The sequence below is a fragment of the Mastigoproctus giganteus genome, chromosome 10, assembly GCF_048544385.1.
Source record: "Mastigoproctus giganteus isolate SK-2022 chromosome 10, ASM4854438v1, whole genome shotgun sequence".
In the NCBI taxonomy this organism is placed as follows: domain Eukaryota; kingdom Metazoa; phylum Arthropoda; class Arachnida; order Uropygi; family Thelyphonidae; genus Mastigoproctus; species Mastigoproctus giganteus.
In genome coordinates, this window is record NC_143584.1 from 178,033,105 (window position 1) to 178,055,940 (window position 22,836).

At 39.6% G+C, this 22,836-nt stretch overlaps 1 protein-coding gene across 1 annotated transcript in view; it reads left to right on the plus strand.

Annotated features, from left to right (window-relative positions):
• The window catches only part of LOC150079576 (sodium-coupled monocarboxylate transporter 2-like), a 118,993-nt gene that overhangs the window by 62,813 nt on the left and 33,344 nt on the right, over positions 1–22,836 (plus strand). The window contains exons 5-9 of the mRNA XM_090384096.1: positions 573–727; positions 831–971; positions 6,702–6,831; positions 9,436–9,524; positions 19,446–19,561. Coding sequence (XP_090240222.1) covers positions 573–727; positions 831–971; positions 6,702–6,831; positions 9,436–9,524; positions 19,446–19,561 — 631 coding nt within the window. The remainder of the gene's footprint in view (positions 1–572; positions 728–830; positions 972–6,701; positions 6,832–9,435; positions 9,525–19,445; positions 19,562–22,836) is intronic.

Sequence of the window (22,836 nt, forward strand, 5' to 3'; positions counted from 1 at the left end):
TTGAATCAAATTCTGTGGACAACAGATTGAGCAAGGACCTGATTACGATGGGGCCTTCCAAAAGTTAAAAACTGAAAGAAAAAGATGCATCCGCTCAGGTTTTGACTCCAAATAAAACTCACAACGTTTACATAAAAACAACAGCATTTAGTCGGTGATGCCCTATAAATTCCAATTTTCATAGAGATCAGTGCAGTAACAAGAACCTGTGGGTGAATTTGTATTTTGGTGGATCGATTTCAAGGGAGAAGCAGAAGGGCCACCTATCCCAATGCAGCAAAGTCGGAAGCATAACAATCTAGCCAAAAGTATAACTAGAGTCAACCTATCATTGGGGAAGGGACGCATATTTAATTTTTTTTTTCTTAGCGCAGAAAATCTATTTAGGGTGCTAATGGGAATCATCAGATATTTCATCTTGAAATTTTACAACTGAGAAAAAGACAAAACAAGCATTCCGATATACAGATATCACCTTTAATATCTCCCACTGTTTAAATTAATTGCTGTTTTTCAAAATAATTTCCAATAAATAACACCGTATATGGTTATAACCAACTTCATGATTCCAGGGTGGAATGAAAGCTGTAGTCTGGAGCGATGTGTTCCAGAGTATTGTGGTGTACGCCTCTCTTTTTGTTGTTGTCATCATGGGAACCAATGATGTAGGAGGTATCAGTGTTGTAGGTGAAAGGAGTACAGAAGGAAGACGCCTGAACTTTTTGAAGTAAGTGTACAGTTTCTTACTGTTTTCCTACTCTATTGAAATCTGTTTTCAAAGGGATTCAAGAATTACAGCTCGAGCAGTAGCAATTAAATTTATTTTTCAGCTTCGACCCTGATCCCACTGTGAGGCACACCTTCTGGACCTTAATGGTGGGAGGATTTATATTCTGGGTGGCTCAGTTTTCAGTTAACCAAGCCGTTGTGCAACGTTATGTTACTGTAGCATCGCTGAAGAAAGCAAGAAGGTAAGTGCAAAAAAATTTTAATACTTCAATCATTTAATCTTGACGCACTGAGCTTTTACCTAATAAAACTTATCACGTAAAAGTTTATACACATTTTTAAAGAATGAAATACCACTGTCTAATAATAACCAAACTTTGGATCAGTTATACGCATTCATAACACCAAATGAAAATAAAGCTCCTAACTGTTAAATGGCTATTTATTTTCATGGTAACGAGAAAGGTCTTTATAACCGACTATATTTTGAAAATGTTTTCTGATATATTTCGTACTGTTCTACCGAAGATACATATCAAAAATCAATACTTATTTCTTCAATTGGATCTGGAATTCATAACAGTTCTTTTAATCCAAGTTGCTTCGTACGAATTCACTAGAAAGTTTATTTAAATTTAAAAACTGTTAGTGCGAAATAAATTAAAAAAAAAAGGTTTCAGTGGTAACATTAGTGGCATATGATGCAAGAAAGCAAGCTTGTACAGCATCAGCCAAAAAAAAACACACACACTTCCCATTCAACCTAGTTTGTCGAGTTCTTGAATTTATTTAAGCTATCAACTTCCACAACGACAAGTGGAAGTTTGTTTCAGCAATCAACCACCCGCTGGCTAAAGGCAAATTTCCACCATCTATTCTGCAATTATCTTTCCCCAATTTCAATTTATGTCAATCAGATCACCTCGCAGGTGCCTAGTCTCCAGACGCTGCAATTTGCAGAACTTAAGCCTTTCTTGGTAAGAGCACTCCTTTATTCCCCTCACCAATCTCGTTGCCCTTCTCTGTACTCATTCTAGCAGCTCTACATCCTTCCTCATATGAAGCCTCCAAACCTGTATGCAGTACTCAAGGTGTGGCCTGACCATTACCTTATACAAAGAGATAACACCTCCTTATCGCTGGCACTTTTCTAGATAAATAATGTACAAAAACCATTGAAACAGTGGAAAATATATTAATGTTTGTCCCTACAAAAAGACACATGTATCGTGATTTTTATGACTTGCAATTTGAAGCAGAAATTATGCCACTAATTTTGTAGTAGAGGAATAAGCAGAACACATTTTAGTGACAGAAAATAACTGCCGTTTTCTTTGAGGAAAATGCAACAGAAAAATAATTCGAATTGTTTGTAGTTGCTGGCTAATTTACCAGAGGGTATCATCAAAAAGTTCGTACCCTGACCTGGATAAAACATCAGTAGGAAGATGCCGCTTTTAATATGTTATCTACATATTCAATAACTAACGTGTGAAATTTCATTCCCGTAGGTAATCGAACACCACAGGTGGAGCCCGGAATCTGAGGAAGGATGCTATGGTTGACAAAGTAGAATATCGAACAGTGATCAAGTTCCTGCATTTGCTGGGCAAGAAAGTTCAGGAAATTGATGAAGAAATGAAAGCTGTGTATGGGCAGAATTGTCCCTCCTATATGACACTGTAAAAAAGTGGAGTTCCAGTGTGGTCGTACAAGTGTCTTTGACGAGCAAAGAGAAGGAAGGCCATCAATATCCACAGACAGTGAAATGGTTGCAAAAGTTGAAAAGCTAGTGCTGAGTGACAGACGTGTGACAATTCATTTCATCGCAAATGCAGTGGGAATTAGTTATGGGTCTGCCCACACCCGGTATGGGGAGGACGATGATGATACCACTGAGCTACCGCGCAGACCATTTTACATGACCATCTGCACATGTCTAAGGTCTCCTCTGCACGATGGGTGCCAAGATTGCTGACGCCTTTGCAGAAGCAATGTCAAATGCAATGTTATCGCCAACTGTTGGATTTGTGTAATGCGGATGTTAAAAACTTTTTTGATCGGTTGGTAACACATGACGAATGCTGGATGTACCTGTATGATCCGGAGACTAAAGACATATCAAAGCAGTGGAAGCACACCTCCTCCCCACCTTCAAAAAGTCAAAGTCACTCACTCTGCGAAGAATGTGATGTTGTCCGTGTTTTGGGACACTAAAAAGGGATCCGCCGTAGCCTAGTGGTCAAGCGCGCGGGTGCATAAGTACACGTGCCTTGAGTGACCCGGGTTCAAGCCCGTGACTGCTGAATACGGTGCTGTTTCTTGTATTCTGTGTATCTTGTAAACTCTTCTGACCGTTTGGTCGTCCCGGAGTATAAACAGAAAATTTATTTATTTTATTATCGTGAGAGATTACCTACCTCGTGGTTCCACACTTACCGGAGAATACTACAGAAATCTTTTGAAAAAGATATGGGATGCTTTGAAGGTGAAAAGGCGTGGAATGTTAACTAAAGGAGTCAGTCTTCTGTCAGACAATGCATCAGCTCATACGGCCGTTGCTACCATCAACTTTGCTGCCAGTGCGGCTTCGAACTACTGTAGTACCCACCCTATTCTCCTGACCTAGCACGGTCAGAGTTCTTGTTTCGAGAAATGAAGAAACCATTGCGTGGACGCCGCTTTGATTCGTCTCAGGAAGTCATCAATGAAGTGGAATCGTGGTTTCAGGCAAAAAGTGAGGACTTCTGTGATCAAGGCATTAAACAACTGATCCATATACGAGAGGAATGTTTACTATACATGGAGGATACACAGAAAATGATTAAAGTTCCTGTGAAGTTTCATCTTTCTAGGGCTATTATTTCTAGGTAAGGATACGAACTTTTTAATACCACCTCGTGTATACAGGACCTACTGGATTGACTAACCTTGGTTAGAGTGCAGAAGATGGTTTTTAGCGAGGTCGGGCTTGTGTAGTATGTCGAAAGGTTGAAGGATTTAGCTACCCTAGAAATTCTATTTTTGAATGAACGGGATGGGATTATGGGAGTGTCTGCGTTTTGGGATTTTTCTGTTCTACTATAAATAGATTTTGGATGTCTATAATTTTTGGCAACAATAGATTTGGAATACCCGTTCCTCTTGGTTGTTTTGTTGAATGTACAATATTTTAGTTTTCTTAGAAAAAGGATCATTTACGAACTTTTAGGGATCTTGAGTACATAGGATTTAATTAGCCCAACTTTGATTCGTCTCAGGGTGAGTGACTTGAAATGCAGAATAATGGCTGTATTGGTAGGTTTTCTGTATGTAATTTCAGAGATGTTATGGTCTTTATTTGAAATTAAAATCTCTGATGGGAGTCTTCTGTTGGTTTCTTTCTCCATCTTGTTGTTATTATTGGGTTTTAGAATCATCGGAGAAAAAGCCATGTTGCTCCGTGTATATTGTCTGTACATTGCATGTGTTCTGGGGTCGATTTTCTATTTGCTGGACGAAAAACCAAAGTTTCAAGGAGAAAAAAACATCTTACCCTTGCCTGAGACCGACTAACTCAGCCAAGTTGTGAAAAAGACCATAAAAATTCCTCCTGTCACCGACGGGATTCGAACTCAGGTCTTTTCCACCCGGTGTGAGGAGGACGGCAATCTTACTAACTATGCAACTATGCTACCCAGGAGGGCCCTTCCATCTTGAAAGTTATCTGGAGTATTGCTTGTTGAGGTTATTGAAAAACAATTGCAAGAAGCTTTAGGTCGTTGTTCCAGAATGCTGAAACATTGTCCACGTATTTTTCCCAGAAATTTGGGATGGGAGTAATATTATCAAGGACCTGATCTTCCATGTTCTTCATAAAGATCTCTGGCAAAAGAGGATGCAAATGACCGACCACACTCAGGATATAGTTTTATGGATAAAGTCGTTCTGTAAGACGAAGTAGGCTTCTCCTACCAACAGATCAATCAGGTCAAAGCAGTCATTGATGTGGAGGTGGTCTGATGAAAATGAAAATCGAAATGAATCTGAATTTGTATCCGGAGATTGATAGCCGTAAACATTAATTTCATATCAATAGAAACAAGGTGATTTCCTGGTTGGAAAGCGATTTGGTCCAATTTTCAGAGAAGGTCATCTGTATTTTTGATAGTGTTTGTGTTGGGTAGCATTATGGCGGAAACCTGGCAGGCCAATTCGCTATTTTTACACTTGAATGAAGGCGTCTACTAATAATCTGCCAGGATGTATAATTATCTTTTGTGTATTTTGAAATTTGCGAAAATGTAAGGAGATTATGGATTGTTCGGATTGAGGAAGAATGGACAAATCCGAACTGGTTCTGCATGCCTTGCAATGTGTGGCAGCTTGGGAATTTAACAAAACATTAGCACTATCCACGGGTTCTAACACTAACAGGGTGATTAAAGAAATCAATGATCATTAACTGCCACAGAGACAGAGCCATTATCAAGAAAGACGATAACATCAGATAAGAGTGCCTCCACCATTTCAAGCACCAGTGTCAAACCTCGAACAGCACTTCGGCACTGGTAGCAATCCTTAAAATGCCCAAACGGAGAACATAACGATGATTCTTGCAGTTAAAAATGCTAGGTCTCATCTCAGCTCCAATAACTGGGACCATATGCCCCTCTCAGAACTGGCCCATCACTCTCTGCAGCAAGAACCAGGCTATAACAAGCAGACAGTTTGTTATATAAAATGCTAATCTCCTTTTTTTTACTGTATCTCCTCTGCAATACAGCGGATTACTGTGTCAGTCAGTGAAACTGTCGAATGTGTACATTAGGAGCACAACGCTAATGGGTTATATAACTGTTATACGCAATTGTGTTATTTGTAAGTATGTGTTTACTTGTTTCCTCTTACGTTTCTTCTCCTAAATTTAATGCTATGAGAAAAAAAATAGAAAACACTTATAGAAAACTTAAATAAATTTTTATTAATCTCCGATTTAATTATTCTCCACTATTTTATTATTATTATTATTAGCCATATGGTACAAGGAAGCCTGAGACTTTTGCTGCACCAGCCAAAAAAAAAATTCTGTGTTACCCTGAGAGAGAGAGAGAGAGAGAGAGAGAGAATCACCAAGAAAGAGAAGAATGATGATATCCAGCGCTCAGGACCCTGGATGTCCCAAGCTCACCAGAAGATGTGAGCCCCTGGGGATGCTTGCGAATACTCCCAAGCGGATGCATGCAGGTGTGAGATGTGACTCACATCCTTTCCTCCACAAAGTAGACTGTAATTCCTATTGTTAACCCCTGGCATCATTTCGTATGGGTATTACTGGTACAAAAAAGTGCAGCCATTATCAACCCACTGAAGGATGGAAGCCTCCTCAACAATTCATGCTGAGGGAAATGGACCATAATCTGCCACGCTGGTCCATTGCGAGTTGGCAGATCGACCGTATTCAGCAGTCAGGGGCTTGAACCCCGGTCTACTCAAAGAGCGTGTGCTACTGCATCGCGCCCCTGACCACTCGGCTACAGAGGCCTTCTGGATAAAGGTTTAATGATTATTCTATGGGCGGTCTGTTTTTCAGATTAAAAACCACAGTTTTCGGAAAGGAAAACCGTGACATTAATTATTTTTTTTTACAATATGTAAACAAGAAAATAAATGACTAAACTGCCATGATGAAAAAACACTTCGTTATTTTGCACGTTATGTCAAAAACCTATGTTTAACAAATCAAATTGGAATTTTTCGAAAAATTCAAGTAACAAAGAAATTAAGGTTTTTACTAAAATAATCAATAAAAACTGAATGGAAATCACTAAATGGAATTCTCTAAAAAGTCATTTCCCACGAATAACAGTAATATGTCGCATAAATTGATCTCTAGTCTTAATTGTCTCAGTCAATAAATTCCTCATAAGGCGACCACCATTTCTATAGATTACTGAACCACTCCAAATACTCGAAACAACTTTCTCTTCCAGCACTCTGTGGATCAACCTGCCAGCAATACTTCTACTCATTGCTGTCCTTCAAATGACTGGACTCATTGTGTTCTCCTACTACTACGGTTGTGATCCTCTTACCACCAATACCATCAAATCGCCTGAACAGGTAAGAGTTCTTACTAAGCGAAATACACCTGTCGTGCATAAAATAAAAAGAAATACTCATAATAATATGATCAGATAATACGTACTGCACCTACCATTTTGACCTCCATGGCTGTACTAAAAGTCACCTATATCAATTTAGAATGGCCTGAAATTGCCATTCCAAATGATGTCACAGTCTTAGTAATACTTATACCACGTTGAAAACAATAGCGTATAACAAAAAGTTGCTCTGTCTTCAATTATGCAACTCGCAAAATAGTACACACTTGCAACACATAACCTAAGGCAACGTTGCAACTACAATACATTTGAGAATATGTAACTGCGTCAACGTATTCTGAGACATACACTCTCCTTCATCTACCAGCAGTTTTCCAAAACTTGATCTAAAATTTGAAATAAAACATCGGCTAGCACAATAGTTACGACTACTGTCCTTCCACGCGAAGTGAAAAAGGCCTAGGTTTGAAGCTCAATAATACCGAAGGTACTTTATGAGCTTTTGATGTGAAACATCCTTGGGGTCACCTACAAAAATTTCAACAGAGTAAATGTGACTGGTCACGAAAAATATGTTGCGGAAGTGATTACGTCATCCGCGACTTCTACCAGAGGCGCTTCCCCTGCTCTCACCACTAGTCTGTGCCGAGCACTCACTAGTAGTGTGATTAGGACCCGTGACGCATTTTTCGTGACCGGTACGATATCTTGAGTTCTAGTGAATCGATTTACAAAATTCAAGCGTCATTCGTTTGAATGTCGTCGAACTGCAATAGAAATACACAATAAAACAAAAAAAAAAACGCGTATGTACCTTGTACGCACAAAATTTGTTTCATTTTATTTTATGTGAAAACATCCTTGGCTTGGAAGAGGTTAGCGAAATCCAAGCCAACAGCCTAATTACCCATTTTATTTTAGCCATTTGTTGAATAGTATGATTACAACAATACAAACAATACAAGTATTTGTCATATGACTGCAATAATACAAATATTTGTCAGCAGTTCATTTTTTCGTCTCGCATTTTCGTTACATTCCATTGCTAGGTGCCGCTATAGATGTTTTCACATCAATAATTTTCGAAAAGAAAACATTCGACGGCGCCGAAGTCAAGTGCAGAACGTTCTCGAGAGTATCAAGCAATAGTTAAAGCAGCAAAACCTAAGAAAATAAAAATAAAATAAAGGTCACAAGTATCAGGTACCTCAATCGACGCAGTTTTCCAGAGACATTTAGATACGTTGCAATCGCAAGTATGCGTCTTCTTAGTTATCATAAATCCATTGTAGATGCCCCTAAGGATGTTTCACATAAAACCATCAACCGCGCGTGCTCGGAACGTGCTCCTTCCTTCTTTTTTTAACACATTGTGGCCGGGTTACGCGGTGGCAATTGTTTTTTTTTTTTTTTTTTTTTTTTTTTTTCTCCTGGAAACGGGTTTTTCATTCCGCTAACAAACAAAGTAATCAGAGTATTGATGCTTCATGGGTTTAGCTACCCTAGCACAAATACTGAACAAACAGCAGCATAAAGAACTTGGTTGGGTTTTAGGTGCATCAGCAACTTAAGCCATGTTGCGTGGTGTATATTATGTCTGTAAATCGTGTGTGTTCTATAGTCGATTTGCCTCTTTACTGGACGAAAAAGCCTAATTTCCGGGCGAAAAAACCGTGCTGTCCTCGCCCGAGACCAACTCGGCCACGTTGTGAAAAAGACCTATAAAAATTCCTCATCATAGACAGGATTCCAACTCCGGTCTTTTCAGCACTGTATGAGTAAGACAGCGATTCTACCAACTCTGCTACCAACAAGGGCGCAAAGAACTTGTCAATCCTACTGTAATTAAAAATGAGTTTTAAAAGTCCTGAAATTCAATTACTTATTTTTCTATACATTTTACATTACCAAACTGTTATCAAAACTTTAATATAAAATTACCTATATAATTCAGTGGTTCTCAAAAGGAGAATCGCGATGTCCCAACCCAAAAGGCTTTGAAGAATATCCTGTGGAATAGGGGGCCAACGTACTGAAAAACATTGAAAATAAAGAAATATACTTGTGACCAGTCAGGAGATCGTAGAATGGTCGCAAATTCTGGTTCCTGTTCAATGGATCTCCCCCGAAATAAAAGATTGAGAAACAACGATATAATTAATAAATCTATTTGTAATTAATTTCCAATAAGTTTTAATATTGATTAAGAATTTAACGAAAATTAATTTTATCTCGCAAATTATATAAACGGACAAAAATAAAACTTGAGTAAACTCAAATAACTGTACAACTATCGATCTCATGAAAATTATCAATTACTACTCGAGTATAACCTAATGTGACTCCCTTTTCAAAATGGTTATTTGAAATATGTGAAAAGTAATTGCGTTTATTTTGCGCTTCTTTGTGATTAAAAAAACTTGGAAAACCTTTTAAAGCGTAAGATATTATTATATAAATGATCAATTTACAAACTGGCCATTTGTATTTCTAATTACTGAAAAAATATATTCAGCAAGTTATTATATGTGAAATTATGTTACGTTACATTTAATACTTTATAGATTATCAACTGTGCGTTATTTAATTAATACTCTTGCAGGTGTTTCCAAGGTTTGTATTGGAAACATTCAGATATCTTCCTGGTATGACAGGTCTCTTCATCGCTGGTATCTTCAGTGGATCTCTCAGGTAAGTGTTCAACATTAGAAACCTCTGAAAGATTATTACTTGATACTTTCAATTTTCTTGTTTTAACCTGATGATATAAAAAGTATCTAGATTAGACCTCATGAGACGAAAATTCCTATTCTCTACAGCCTATGCTAATGACAGGCAAGTTTATTTTAGGTCTGAAATTGGACTGCCTCGTGGGTTACTTATTCCGCTAACATGATTTCATTTCATTATAACGACACTTGGAAATCACTACCAATATTTGGGTTTGCAGCATCTTTCACCTCGTTATAACAACTTAAAAATTAATTTTCGAGTATTATTCAAAAGCTCTCTAATATCAGCGCTCCAAGTAAAACTTATTGAAAAAGAAGAAATTCTTTATTGTACTGTTTACTGCCGAACTAGAGTGTCATTTAGCAATTAGAAGGTACTGCGTATGTTATTTTACTTATTCTACGTTTACTTGATTTATTTATGGGTTTCGATTTAATAGCCTCTTTAAAATTAGTCCAAAATGCTCATAAAAGTAAACAGAATAAAAAGAAGTTAGGTTATCAAATGCGAATGGAGTCTGGAGGAAACTACGGTCTTGTCGAATCCAAAACTGCATTGGATTGTGAGAACCGAAGCAGGAGGTACAAAGAAACGTAGTGGAGATTGCAAAAGGGGCTCTTATATAACGTGGAAGAAGTTAATGTGGTTGGTTTACTCGAATAGTAAAGATTTTAAAAATGAAAACTCCTTGAACCTGAAAACAAGAACATAAGACAAGGCTGAAGAAATGCTAATGCTGTCTTCAAAAATTAATAACAACCAAGAACATATCAGAATCATTTGTACATTTAAAAGCTGCAATGGTCATTAACTCCTGCGTGACCCCGCCTTATCAGCTATGCTGATAAGGCGGGAGCATGCTAAAGAGTAGGAGTTAGAGGGACATAAAAATAGCAAACTAATTTACCAGACATCACAATGTGAACACAGAGGCGAAAATACCATACTGCCAGATCTGCCATAGCATGAAATCCCAAAAGATTTGGGCCTCGAATGGTTTTAACTAGTTGTTAAGGAGCACATGGGATCTGTCTGAGAATCTCGTGGGGGGGGGGGGGTTGTAGCTTCGCTATTTTTTTTTTTTTAAGACTTCAGCACCTTTGCCTACAACAGAAGAATCGTCACTGTCTGCAGTAGACTAAGATTAACAAAAACAAGAGAAATGTTCATTCTTTTTTATTCTGCAATTTTCCATTTCACCATGGTTGTAAACCTTATGAGGACAGGTCCACATTAAATAAACCAATCATCCGTAAACTTTTAATCTTCTCTTTTATTATTATTATTATGCTATTATATAGCCACATTATTGCCATTACATCATTTATGCAGAATTTGCTTCTTTTACTCTCATTATATTGCGCTCGCAAATGTTATGTTTAAAATTTACTAAATTTTTTTTCAAGAAACGCATCTATCATTATAACGCGAGAGTATATGGAAATTAACTATTCGCTTAACGACTTGTTTTCAAGGAAACTAACCATGTCGTTAAGCGAGTTATACATATACGCAAGTCGTTTATCTATTGTCCAAAAGATCGTATTGCCAAAGTCGCTCGACAGCAGGACTTCGATAGAGAAGCAATTGTGCGAAACTTTGCGCTTTTTACCTTCCAAAACCCACTGTAAAAATTATGATATACTTCGGTTAAGTTACGTGTGTGTTAAGCACCAAAGCAACTAAGGCTGAAAGGTGTCAGTATATATTGTGCGTAACTGCATGTATTCCTCGGTCGGTTTGCTGGACGAAAACCCCTCATTTTCGAGATAAAGAACAATTCAACCCACACCTGAGACTGGCTAACTGTGGTGTGGAAAAAAAAAGGACCACAAAAAATTCCTAGCGTCATTAATTGAATTCGAACCCATGGTTTTTCAGGGCGATGTGGGAGAATAGTGATTATAACCGTGCTACCGCGAGGACGATATATGTTGGAAGGGTAAATAATTTTATTTTTACTATATTGTATGTTCCATGTACTCTACGTTACTTTTCGCTAGAAAAAAAAAAGACTTCTACAGCACTTTTTCCCATAATTTTATGGCGGATTACTTGGTATGCCATGAAGGAATTTCCCAGGCAGCTTGATGAAATTTCTTTGAAGGGAAGAGGAAACGGACGGAGACAAAGTTAACTTGGAGATATGTGACTCAGGTATGCCGATCCTAGAGTTTAAGGGGGAGGGGAGGAGTCAGGTTCCGAAATAATTAATGTTGTAGAAAAATACAGCAAAGAACAGGTCTTGCCAGGACCGACCCCCCCCCCCCCCCGGTTGTGATTTGGAACCCTTTTCAGTCCGTTTCCAAATGCATTGCACCCTGCTGTCCCGCACCAAAGGACCAGACCTGGTTTTACTCCTAATAATTATTTTATCACTTTAAGTGTGAAATACGCTTTCACAAATATGTTGTTACATTATTTACAACCAAACCTCTCTGTGAGAGAATAATAATAAAAATTCTGTACCATGTACATAATGTGTTCTGCCGCTAGCATATTTAACGTGTTTTCCTTTTAAGAGTCATTGGCAGGCGTTTAAAACGTTTAATTTTCAGATATTAATAAAATTCATGGATAATAATATAACAATGTTTTTATTTTATTAATAATAATTACATATCGGTTACTGAAAGTATTGGTCTGTGATGACTAAAGTAGGATATATAATTTTTACATTGAAGAGTTCGCGACTAAATACACCATCTATAGTTGTTCCATTACGTGTAGTATTTATCGAAAGATCTGATGACATGTCCAAGTTGAAGAATGTTTTCATAAATGTGCAGAACTCTTTTCCAGCCTTAGAGTTTAATCGTAAAAAAAAAAAAAAAAAAAAACAAACTTGCATTCAATCTGAAAACACCAGTCGACTTGAAACCAGATGCGTTTTCGAATTAACGCATTGCCAGTTTCCGAAAGTTTTTTTGTATCTTAAAACCATAACATTTCTGTTTCTAAGTTCCTTAGCTTTCCAACGATATGCTACACGTCCACATTATCCCGTTTATTACGTGAGAAAATTTCTTTGATCGCATGTTCATATTTTCCATAATACTGCAATTTTCAGAGGTTTGAAAGTTTTTCCTCTAGTATAGAGCTAAGATGAAGCTCCGTGCAAAATTTCATTAAATTTGGTCCAGTAGAAAAGAAATTAAACTGGAATAAATTTTCGTAACGCATTTTGTATGACGGTTTTTCGTTACATAATTTTTGTAATAACGCCAGTAAAAACATTTTGAACGTCAAAATAATAATTTCAAATGGCTCTTTTTATTCCTCACTCCCGCATTTTTGGTTCCTTCTCAGGCCCCGGTGAGGTACAGGTAACTTCTTCGGCTGCCCTACCTTAGTTCCGCTACTGGATTACTCTACCTGCAACTTTTGTGAGACTATTATCACATATCATGTATGATTTGTATTATTGTCGCTAGATGGCGCTGAGGGGCTTCGCATGCATTGCCTTCTTGCAGTGCTGACGCTCTCCTTTTAATGAACCCGATGCGGTTGAGTCAATAGTTACAGCGAAGTTAAAAATGTAATTCTAAATATGAACAGCTTTCAAATTCGGGACTAAAGCTTCTGTGATATTCTCTACATATTCAGAGTGGGAATTATTAGGCAGAATCTAAAGAAGGTTGAGAAGTTCTTTCAACTAAAAAAAAGATTATTTTCTCTTGTTTTCTACAGCAGCAGTTTTCAACCGGAGTGTCGCTAAGGGTTGCTAATCAGGGAGCTTTTAAACACAGGTATAATCAGTGCACCGCATAAAAGGAGCCATCTTCACATTGCTGTATCTAAAGTAAAACAAAAGTGCTGCTCCACCGAGTCAGAACAGGATCGCTCAAGGTGGTGCAAGAGGCACACTGCATCCGATCCTGCGGTCTTAAACAAACAACAGCACAAGTTTTTAAACGTCAATATATACAAATGCCCTTATCCGTGAAGCATTTAAGCTTCGGAAATAACTGTAGCGTCTGAGTTTAAATTCTTATCTCCTTGTAAATATAAATTCTTATATTTTACGTTTTGAAAATCTAATGTTTAAGTTTATGGTTTTACCTGATGTTCTTATTCCTGTAATAACAATAAATATCGTTTTATTTTATTTATTTTATATAAAAATATTCTTTGAATAATAATCGCCAGCCCCGCACAAATTTGTGTGCATCTGACCTCGTGCAGTTATTTACACTCGGTTCTCGCGTAATCTGGAGTTAAAGCCTCCGACCATAATATGGCACAAAATTTTAGTACTATAATACAAAATTTGTACAGTATATTCCGGTTATACTCCCTCACGACCAGGGCTGGACCAAGGCGTTTCAGCGCTTCAGGCAGAAAGATTTTTCGGCGCCCCTTTACTAAGGATGTATATATATACAGTATTATTATTATTATTTTTTTTTTTCTTTTTTCATGATTTGTAAAATTTTGTGCCCCTTAAAGAATGGCACCCACGGCAAGGGCCCTGCTGGCGCGTGCCTTAATCCGGCACTGGTCACGACCACAAAAATCAGAGGAGTTTACTAGTCATTTGATAATTTGACAAGAATATCATTAATCGTGTTTTGTAATCACACGTATTCGAACAACCAACTTTAACCGGACCACTCGGCTATGTCAAGCCAAATAGATAATGCTTTAAAACATGCATTTGTTTTTTAAACAGATACTGAAATACCTCACAGGACATTTCAGTACCTGTAATACCTTCCGTGCCTTTCACAGCCTCCCGCGTTTAAAATATTGATCTTTTTTGTCCTACTGACATATAAAAATACCGTATTCTGAACGATCAGGTTGTGCCTTTTGTTGAACATTAGAGGGACACTCAGGAACGACGCTAGTTTGTGGCGCCTGAGGCAAAACCTTGTAAGCACCTAACTGATATCGTATCTTAACACCAGGTGTGTAAAGTGTCAAACGGCACCAGGGGTTTCCCCCATCTCCGCGTAGTATATACATTGTCACGTGAAACAGAACACTATTCAGGCCAGAGATTTAAAAGTGTATGGATTTTGTACATGTGTACTGTCGTGTACCGGTGTTCATCTGGTCATTTAGCCGCTGGACCCCTACTGAGGCCCAACGTTGCCCACACTCGGCCCCGTGGAGGCAGACCAGGTACACCAGTATTACAATTTACTCTGGCAGGCCCTGCCACCTAATTTCCTGAGATTTCAGTGGCTAGGGCCTATGTTAAAAAAAAAAAAAATGGGGTAGACGCTAGAGGTTTAGATAAGGCCGAGATAGGTTTTAAATGAAGGTTAGGTTAATTTTACACATTAAAGTTTAGCAGCTTGCAGTTGGGACATTCACGGTCGGTTGGTAAAGGTAGAGTGGGGAAAGGCTGAAGATTGGGGAGAACAGGTAGAAATATGGGAACGAAAGAGAAGGCGATCCCAGGAGTGTCAGTGGAGCAAGTCCCACCAGGGGAAGAAGGGGGAGGCAGGGGAGGGAATGAGACAGAGGCCCATCTCTTGAGATGGGGTTTTAAAAGTGAACTGGGAAAGGATGCCCAGTTCAGCACGCCAGGCGGCGTGCTGCAGCAGAGCTGCTGTGGTTGTGTCCAGTCGTTGCGTCGCACATGGGAGTCCCGTCCAGAGAGATCATTGTCTAGTAGGAGTCCGAATAGATGGTGACGGATCGTCTATCATTTGCGATGGATGTTCAATCGTGGGGACACCATGTATATGCAGGAGCGCATCTAGCATTTCGGTTTGCGGGTTTAACCAAGAGAAAATTACTAACAACTTAAGGCCTCGCAAATTTACCCGCGCCCTCACAGAAGAGCGTCTGCACTCTGCGGAAAAATTAAAAGAAAGCACTTAACAAAATAGTTTATTAATAATTCCTAAATTTAGACGTACAGTATTTTCAAAATTTTGAGTTGTACAACGGTTAGAGAGAAAGATTTGGGATAGAGAGAAAGTGGATATTTAATATTGAATGTTAAATGTAAAACATATTTTATTAACGGCGTGGTGCCTATTTTATACGGCACTTGTGGCAAGTGCCTCACTTGCACATCCCTGGAGACATCATTTCGAGGATTCGGTCTCGGGACTATTCCTACGGAACGTCGTCTTGGACAACTTCATCGTCTCGGACCTCGCAGAAGTGGACGCTCAGGCGTTTGCCGATGACCTCATTCTGTCTATGGCAAAACTGGAAGAATCTGCAAACCTGGCCTTGGAGATACTGCAGAACTGGGCAAAATAGAATCACCTGGGAATATCACCGGAAAAAAACCAACTCAGCCTTGCTGAGAGGGAACCTGGACCTACGACCACCTCCTCAAATTAAGATAAACCATTATCTTAAATAATGGTTCATCTTAAAACAGAATCATCTGGGAATATCACCGGAAAAAACCAACTCAGCCTTGCTGAAAGGGATCCTGGACCTACGACGACCTTCTCAAATTAAGATAAATCAGACGACGATCAAATTCTCCAAACAACTCAAGTATCTTGGGGTCATTCTAGACCACCTACAAATACATCCGAACTAAGATTAGGAAATATGCTGCCCTCGTTGCTAGGGTGGCTCGAAGGGACTGGGGCCTTGGCTAGCATATGCTACATATATTCTACAAAGCCGCATTCATACCCATAAACAATCATCACATATGCCTCTGCCATATGGTATCACAAGGCTACCACCACAACCGCCGTATCATTGACTCAAATCAAAGATCGATTATTCTACTATTTACTTCTCGCGCCTACAGCGAGAGAAGTAAATAGTAGAATAATCGATAACGGTGAGCACCAACGCTTTACAGGTCCTGACTGGGGTTCTCCCCCTTGACTGGAGATTGTGGGCAAAGGAATACTTTACCACTGGAAAAGGGCGCCTCAAGGACTTGTCTCGGACATACAACTGATCCAGCAAATAACCGTGTCGCTGAAAAGAAGTGGCTCTACGCTCACCTGCTGCAGGTGTGGCAAGACAGATGGACGAACTCCCACACAGAAGATTTGTTTGTTTGTTTGTTATTTGGTTTGTAGGAGCATTAGCAACTAAGGCCATATCGCTCCGGGAATATGCGGTGGTCATTCCCTTGATCTTTCCGCATCTTCTGTATTTGGTGGTGACGGGCTCGAACCCCGGTCTAATCAAAAAGCGTGTGCTACGCACTGCTGCTGCTCCTTCCCACCTGGCTACGGAGGCGCCCCACACAGGAGAGAAAACCAGAAAGTTTATACCTGACGTCGGCAGGGTCTACCTAAGTTCCCGACCTGGTTCTCACCTGGACGCCATGCGGGATACCTGCTCACCGGACATGGCGCACCGTGTTCTGCCCTGGCTTGGGGCTCCCCAAGTCAGGCTAGCAACCTCTCACCTACTCTCGTTTTTTTTTTTTTTTTTCCTAACAATTTATCCTGGACTAGGACTCCCCTGGGCCGGGAAAGTTCCCCTCCTCTTTCATCTTTCCCCTCTTCATCTTACTCTAGTTTTCTTTTCCTCCCTGGGAAACTCGTTCCCCAGGGAGGAGGGCGAGCAGATAGTAGGAGAAGCCTTGCCTTCCCGCGGCTAGGGACGAGTACCTGGAAGCGGAAGTCTAGGTGATCACTGCTTCCAGGTAGCCAAAAGGCCAATACACAACACACACACACACACACAAGCTCACAGACAAAATGTTTCTGTCCTATCATTTTCTCCCGTGCGGGATGAAAAACTTTCTCTCTGCTTCCTTTTCCCCTATCCCAGTTCAACAGGCACAGATGATTTTTTTTTTTTTTTATTATTATTATTACACGGCACACACTGGCCTTACCTTGACAGAGTCTGTATAAACTGAACAGAGCAATGAGGCATAGATGAACTTCTGTTCTAGGAGCCGCCCATACAAAAAAACACAAATACAAGGGACTAGACCGTAACTGGAACCAGCAAATTCCACCTGAACTGGCCATAGATCAGCAACCCTGACAATTACCGGCAACCCTCTGTGGCAAAGAATAAGAATAAGAAAACGAATGTGGCAAAGCACAAAGAATAAGGAAAAGACAGTTTTTTCTCTCTCTCCTCACTCCACTTGACATGGATCCCGAAATTGACACCTCTACTATCTGGACAGGACGTGACCAACAGTGAAAAACCACCGGACTTGACATTTATCAACACAAGACTTCACTGAACTGGATGTGACCTGGTCCCATAAGTGATATCCCAAATGGGAACACCAATACGACTGAACACCAACTGCAGCTTGCTGCTGGCCATCTTGGCTCTCAAACCATGCTCTCTTGCATGGTCCTATCTTTTCCCCTCCCCGCCGCTGTTCTCTTCGCCTGGTGGGGCATGGGCCTGCCCCACTGATTATCTGGGGTCGCCTTCTCTATCGTCCCCAGATTTCTGTCTTTTCCCCCAGCCTTCCGTCTCCTACCTAATACGCTAGCGTATACCCCTCATAAGTTGCAAAATTTAATAACAACTACATTTAATTGCGTTCACATTAACCTCGTTTGGCTTTTCTACTTAATTTTCTTAACCCCCACTGAGCGAAAATTTTTCTTTTCTTTTTTTTAAGGTCCTAGCCACTGAAATCTCAGGAGATCAGGTGGCAGGACCTGCCAGAGTAAATATCTAAATACTGGTGTACCTGGTCTGCCTCCATGAGGCATAGTGTGGGCAACATTGGGCCTCAGCAGGGGTCTAGCGGCTAAATGGCCAGAACAACAACAACTATACACAACGCTACACTTACAAAATCCATACATTTTTAAATCTCTGTGAACTCTTATAGTGAACTCTTACAGCCACAATGAAAACAACGCGGAGATGAGGGAAATCCCTGGTGCTGTTAGACACAAACATACTATACGCTCCAGGAGCACAACTTTCCGGTTCGCAGGGTCTCTACTGTTTTAAACTGGCACGAGGAACAAGAGGGAATGGAAGGGATTTAAATCTGCTGACTTGGCCGGCTAAGTCAACAGATTTAAATTATATAAAGTACATATGGAACTACCTTGAACAGAGAGTGAAAACACAGTAAGAGCAACCACGGGAACACGAATTAATTGTTTTCAGAACGGCCTAATACTGATAACAGCTGTTTTAAGGGATCTGGTCGAATAAGGGGGAAGAATACACATTATGCAAGTGAATAATTTTTTTTTTCGGGTGTCTGTATAAGTACTACGGTCCCAAAGTACTAAATCTAGCATTTAATTTTCCTGTTTAACTGCGATCAAAATGAGCATATCTCTGTTTACAGGTGATCAACTTGAACACGTACCATTCACATATAACAAGTTCATTCTGGAAGATGTTGTTTGAAAAGTTTATTTTGACTGCATTTTCTCCTATCTATCCCCCTAAGAATTGAGGCATTTGGGGCAAAAATAAATTAATTCAGTCATTCAAAGAGTAATATTAATTATCCTTAAAATTAATATTATTAATACAGTAGTATTAATTTCTGATATAATAACAATATTAATTTAATTAATACAGTACTATATAATATTTCGAAACGTATTTTGTTTTTTGATCAAAATTAATAATACTGTCAACAAAATTTTTTTTGGGGGTTCACATTTCCTTCATGTTCACTGCTTTCAATAAAGAATTTAAATATAGTGATGAAACACCCATACTTTAAAATAAAATATATATCACTTGGGAACATTTTCTTGGGGCAACGTGTGGCTATATATTTTAGATCACTAAAAATTATGAAGAAAGGATTTTGGATTTTTTTTTTTTTTTTTTTTTTTGGCTTCTGGAATTTCAAGAAATATCTAATGCTGAAAGATTATTAATAAGTAGTAATGTACCACTTTTAGGGCATTCAACTCGCATATTAACGGATGACACAAGGTCAAAGTGGAATTCAGTGCCTTTTGTTTGTTTTTCCTCTAGTACAATGTCGTCTGGGGTCAACTCTCTCGCGGCCGTTACCTTGGAAGATATCATCAAAACCTACATAAAAAAGGACATTAGTGAGAAGTGGGCTACCAGACTGATCACCATCATGGGTAATTAGACATTTTTGTTTATATTTAGGAAACATTTCGTTCTCTGCATGCGAATATTCAAGATAGTTTCTTAAGATAGTTTATTTCTTTAAAAAGGAATTTTTTTCCTAATAATTTGCTTGCATGCATAGATTCTTTAACAAGCACCTAAAAAAGTAGAGTATTTACAATTGTGTCTGTAGAAGAGAGCTACCCGAAATCAGCAAGCGTACTGATAGAATCCCATTTAATAATTTACGCAAGACAGATGGACAGACAGTAATTTGTACAGGCAGCTCAAAGTCATTCACGAGCTATCCTCTGATGAATTATGGATTCGAATCCTATCAAAGACAGAGGAATTTCTCAGTCTGGGTTTTTCAGTCCGCGAATGCAACTAGGCCCTTGAACACACACACAATGCTCAAAAACACAGTATAAAGTACAATATCTCCATAACGACTATAGTGGAGAGAAATTCAATAGGCAGTTAAAGGTCATTTGTAAGCTGCCCTCTTCTGTCTCTTATTCCGTGTACCTTTTACCCAGATAATTAGTGCTGCCAACTGCTTATTTCAGTGGGACGTTTCTTAGAAAGACTGGGTTTTTTTTAAGATAATGGGGTGGAATTGTAGCATAAATGCACCACGGACTAGCTCGTGAATGACTTTGAGCTGCCTATACAAATTTTCTCTTCCGCTATAGTCCGAGTAGTCGATATTCCAAAAAATTCCCAAGGACAAGTCCAAAATGAAAATTTACAGAGTACAGAAAGTACTCAAAGTGCAGTTTGCAGAGAAGTTTATATGTATAATAATACACGCCCAGTGGAGATTTATGTATAAGAATTTAGGGTGTCTCCGCAATTACAATCTAAGGCAATGTCAAGAGTGCTAGCTCTTAAAGTCTCAAAAGTACTCGATCCTCTACTGTGCACCCTTTTGACTAATCTATTATTTTTAAATAAATCCTTTCATAGCTCCCTTTAACAATACGAGAAGCGTTTGAAAAGTTCGTGGCCTGAGTATGAAGGAATCATTTAAGGAGTCTGGTAATATGTTACTTTTCAATATAGTCCCCTTTGGAGTCAATACACTTTTGCCACCAATGCTGCAATACATTGATTCCAACTGCGAAGTTCTCTTAGCTCTCCAGAAATGCATCCACTGTAGCAATAACGTCACTGCCGGTGAGAAAATGGATTACAGCCAGGTATTTTTTTTTCAAATTAGGAAATACGTAAACGTCCAATGGTTAGATCTGGTGAATATGGAAAATGGTTCAAGATTTCAAGGCTGCACTCATACAGTGCAGCCATGGAAAATGATGACCTATGAGCAGGCGCGTTGTCCTGTTGGAACAAGACCACTTTGCTAAGTTTTCCTCGGTGTTTGTCTTTGATGTTTTCATCCAAAAGCCTCATACGTTCTGCACATAATATGCCCCTATTACTCTCTAGCCTTTCCGAAGGTAATACGTACAGCCCAGGTTTATACATCACTTTCCTGATTACAGGCTATGGATCCATAAATCACAAACTTGCTTCTATGAACATCGTGGATGACCCTCGCCGTCTTTGTGATGAAAACGAAGACTGGGATCACCTATTCTATGTTTTCCCGCTCTATGAGGACCTGCGAACGTTGCTCATAACAATGATGCATGCCTTGCCGCGAGGAAACGAATATCCTCTGATCAATGAGGAAGACCAGTACCACGCTTTCTCTGCCTTCGCCCATGATCTTTTCACCAGAAGAAGATCACTGGTACAGCGTCCTGGAACCAATGCACACTGATCAACACTCTTTTCTATTATACTGAACATCTCCACCTCAAATTCGACTGTCTCAACCCGACTGTGAACATCTTCACCTAGATTACAGGCTATGGATCCATAGCCTGTAATCTAGGTGACCACTTCTACCTACTGGACTTGACACTCAGGTCGCTTGAATTGTTTCATCCGTGTCTATCTTGATACGTGACTGTCTTTCCACCCTCTCGAGGGCCCTCTTCTTCCACTTTTCGCTTAGGTGGGAGAAATCCCACCGAACCTGCGGAGGATGTTACATCCTTCGTCGTTCTACCTATACCTCCTTTCCTTCACTCTCTCCGATACATCCTGTACGCCATCTTTTTTTTTTTAAAGCTCAGATGACTTGGAGGAGACTAGCCAGAGAATTATGGGCAGCCTGGTGGTGTGTGCGGGCAACGTGGGGTCCCTCCAGGGGCCATGCGGCCAAAAGCCAACAGAACCCAACAATACTTCATTTACAACACAACAATTTCTGGCTTTCACGGTGATACTGTTTGTCTCCACAGAGTTCATATAGCGCAGATGTGGGAAACCACCGGAGGCGCCTTTCTCCTAACACTATGCACACTATCAACGCTCCAGCATCCGAAAAAACGGATCCCATCACCTTGCCGGCAAAAGGAATCGACTCGGCTTTCTTTGGTGGTGGAGAGAAGAGCTGTGTTTCCACTGTTTGGTCTGCTCCTTTGTCTCTAGCTGAAAATGATGGATCCACATCTCATTCATGGTCACAAATCTTGCAAGAAAATTTCCTGGCTCTACTTGAAAACGATGCAAATGTTCACTTGACAACGCTTGTGCATTTTTGATCTGCTGTCAACAACTTTGGGGCCCATCATGTTGACACCTTTTCATAGTGAGAATCTCTGTTATTATGTGACACACACGTTCGGATGAGGCTGGCAATGTACCAAAATGTCACTCGTCGATCACCCATACCAAATCATGCACACTATCAACTTCTGGAGCGATGGACATTCCAAGGATCATCCCCAGCGTGGGTCATCTTCCAGGCTCTCCCTCCCTCGTTGAAATTCTGCCGCCCACTTCTTAACCATGGAAGAGGGAGAGGCATCCTTCTCCAATGTTGAACCATATCCTTTGGCATTTGTTCTTTTTTTCCGGAATACTGGATTGCTGTACGGTGATTGATTCTGTCCATTAAATTTTTCTGTTTATACTCCGGCACGACAACTAAGTCAGTAGAGTTTACAATAAATCGTCAATACAAATATTTATATTTAGTAGTCACGGGCTTGAACGCCGGTCTACTCAAGGAACGGGTGCTATGCACTCTCGCTCCTGACCACTGGGCTACGTCAGTCCATCTTTTCTCACTCACACGATTTTCCGTTGACTTCAGGACTTCTAATTAAAAAAAAAAAAAAAAAAAACCACGTTATTGAAACTGCATAAAACGTGATGGGTTACTATTTTGAAGTGGTGTACATTAAGAAATTTTTTTAAGTTTAAATATCCC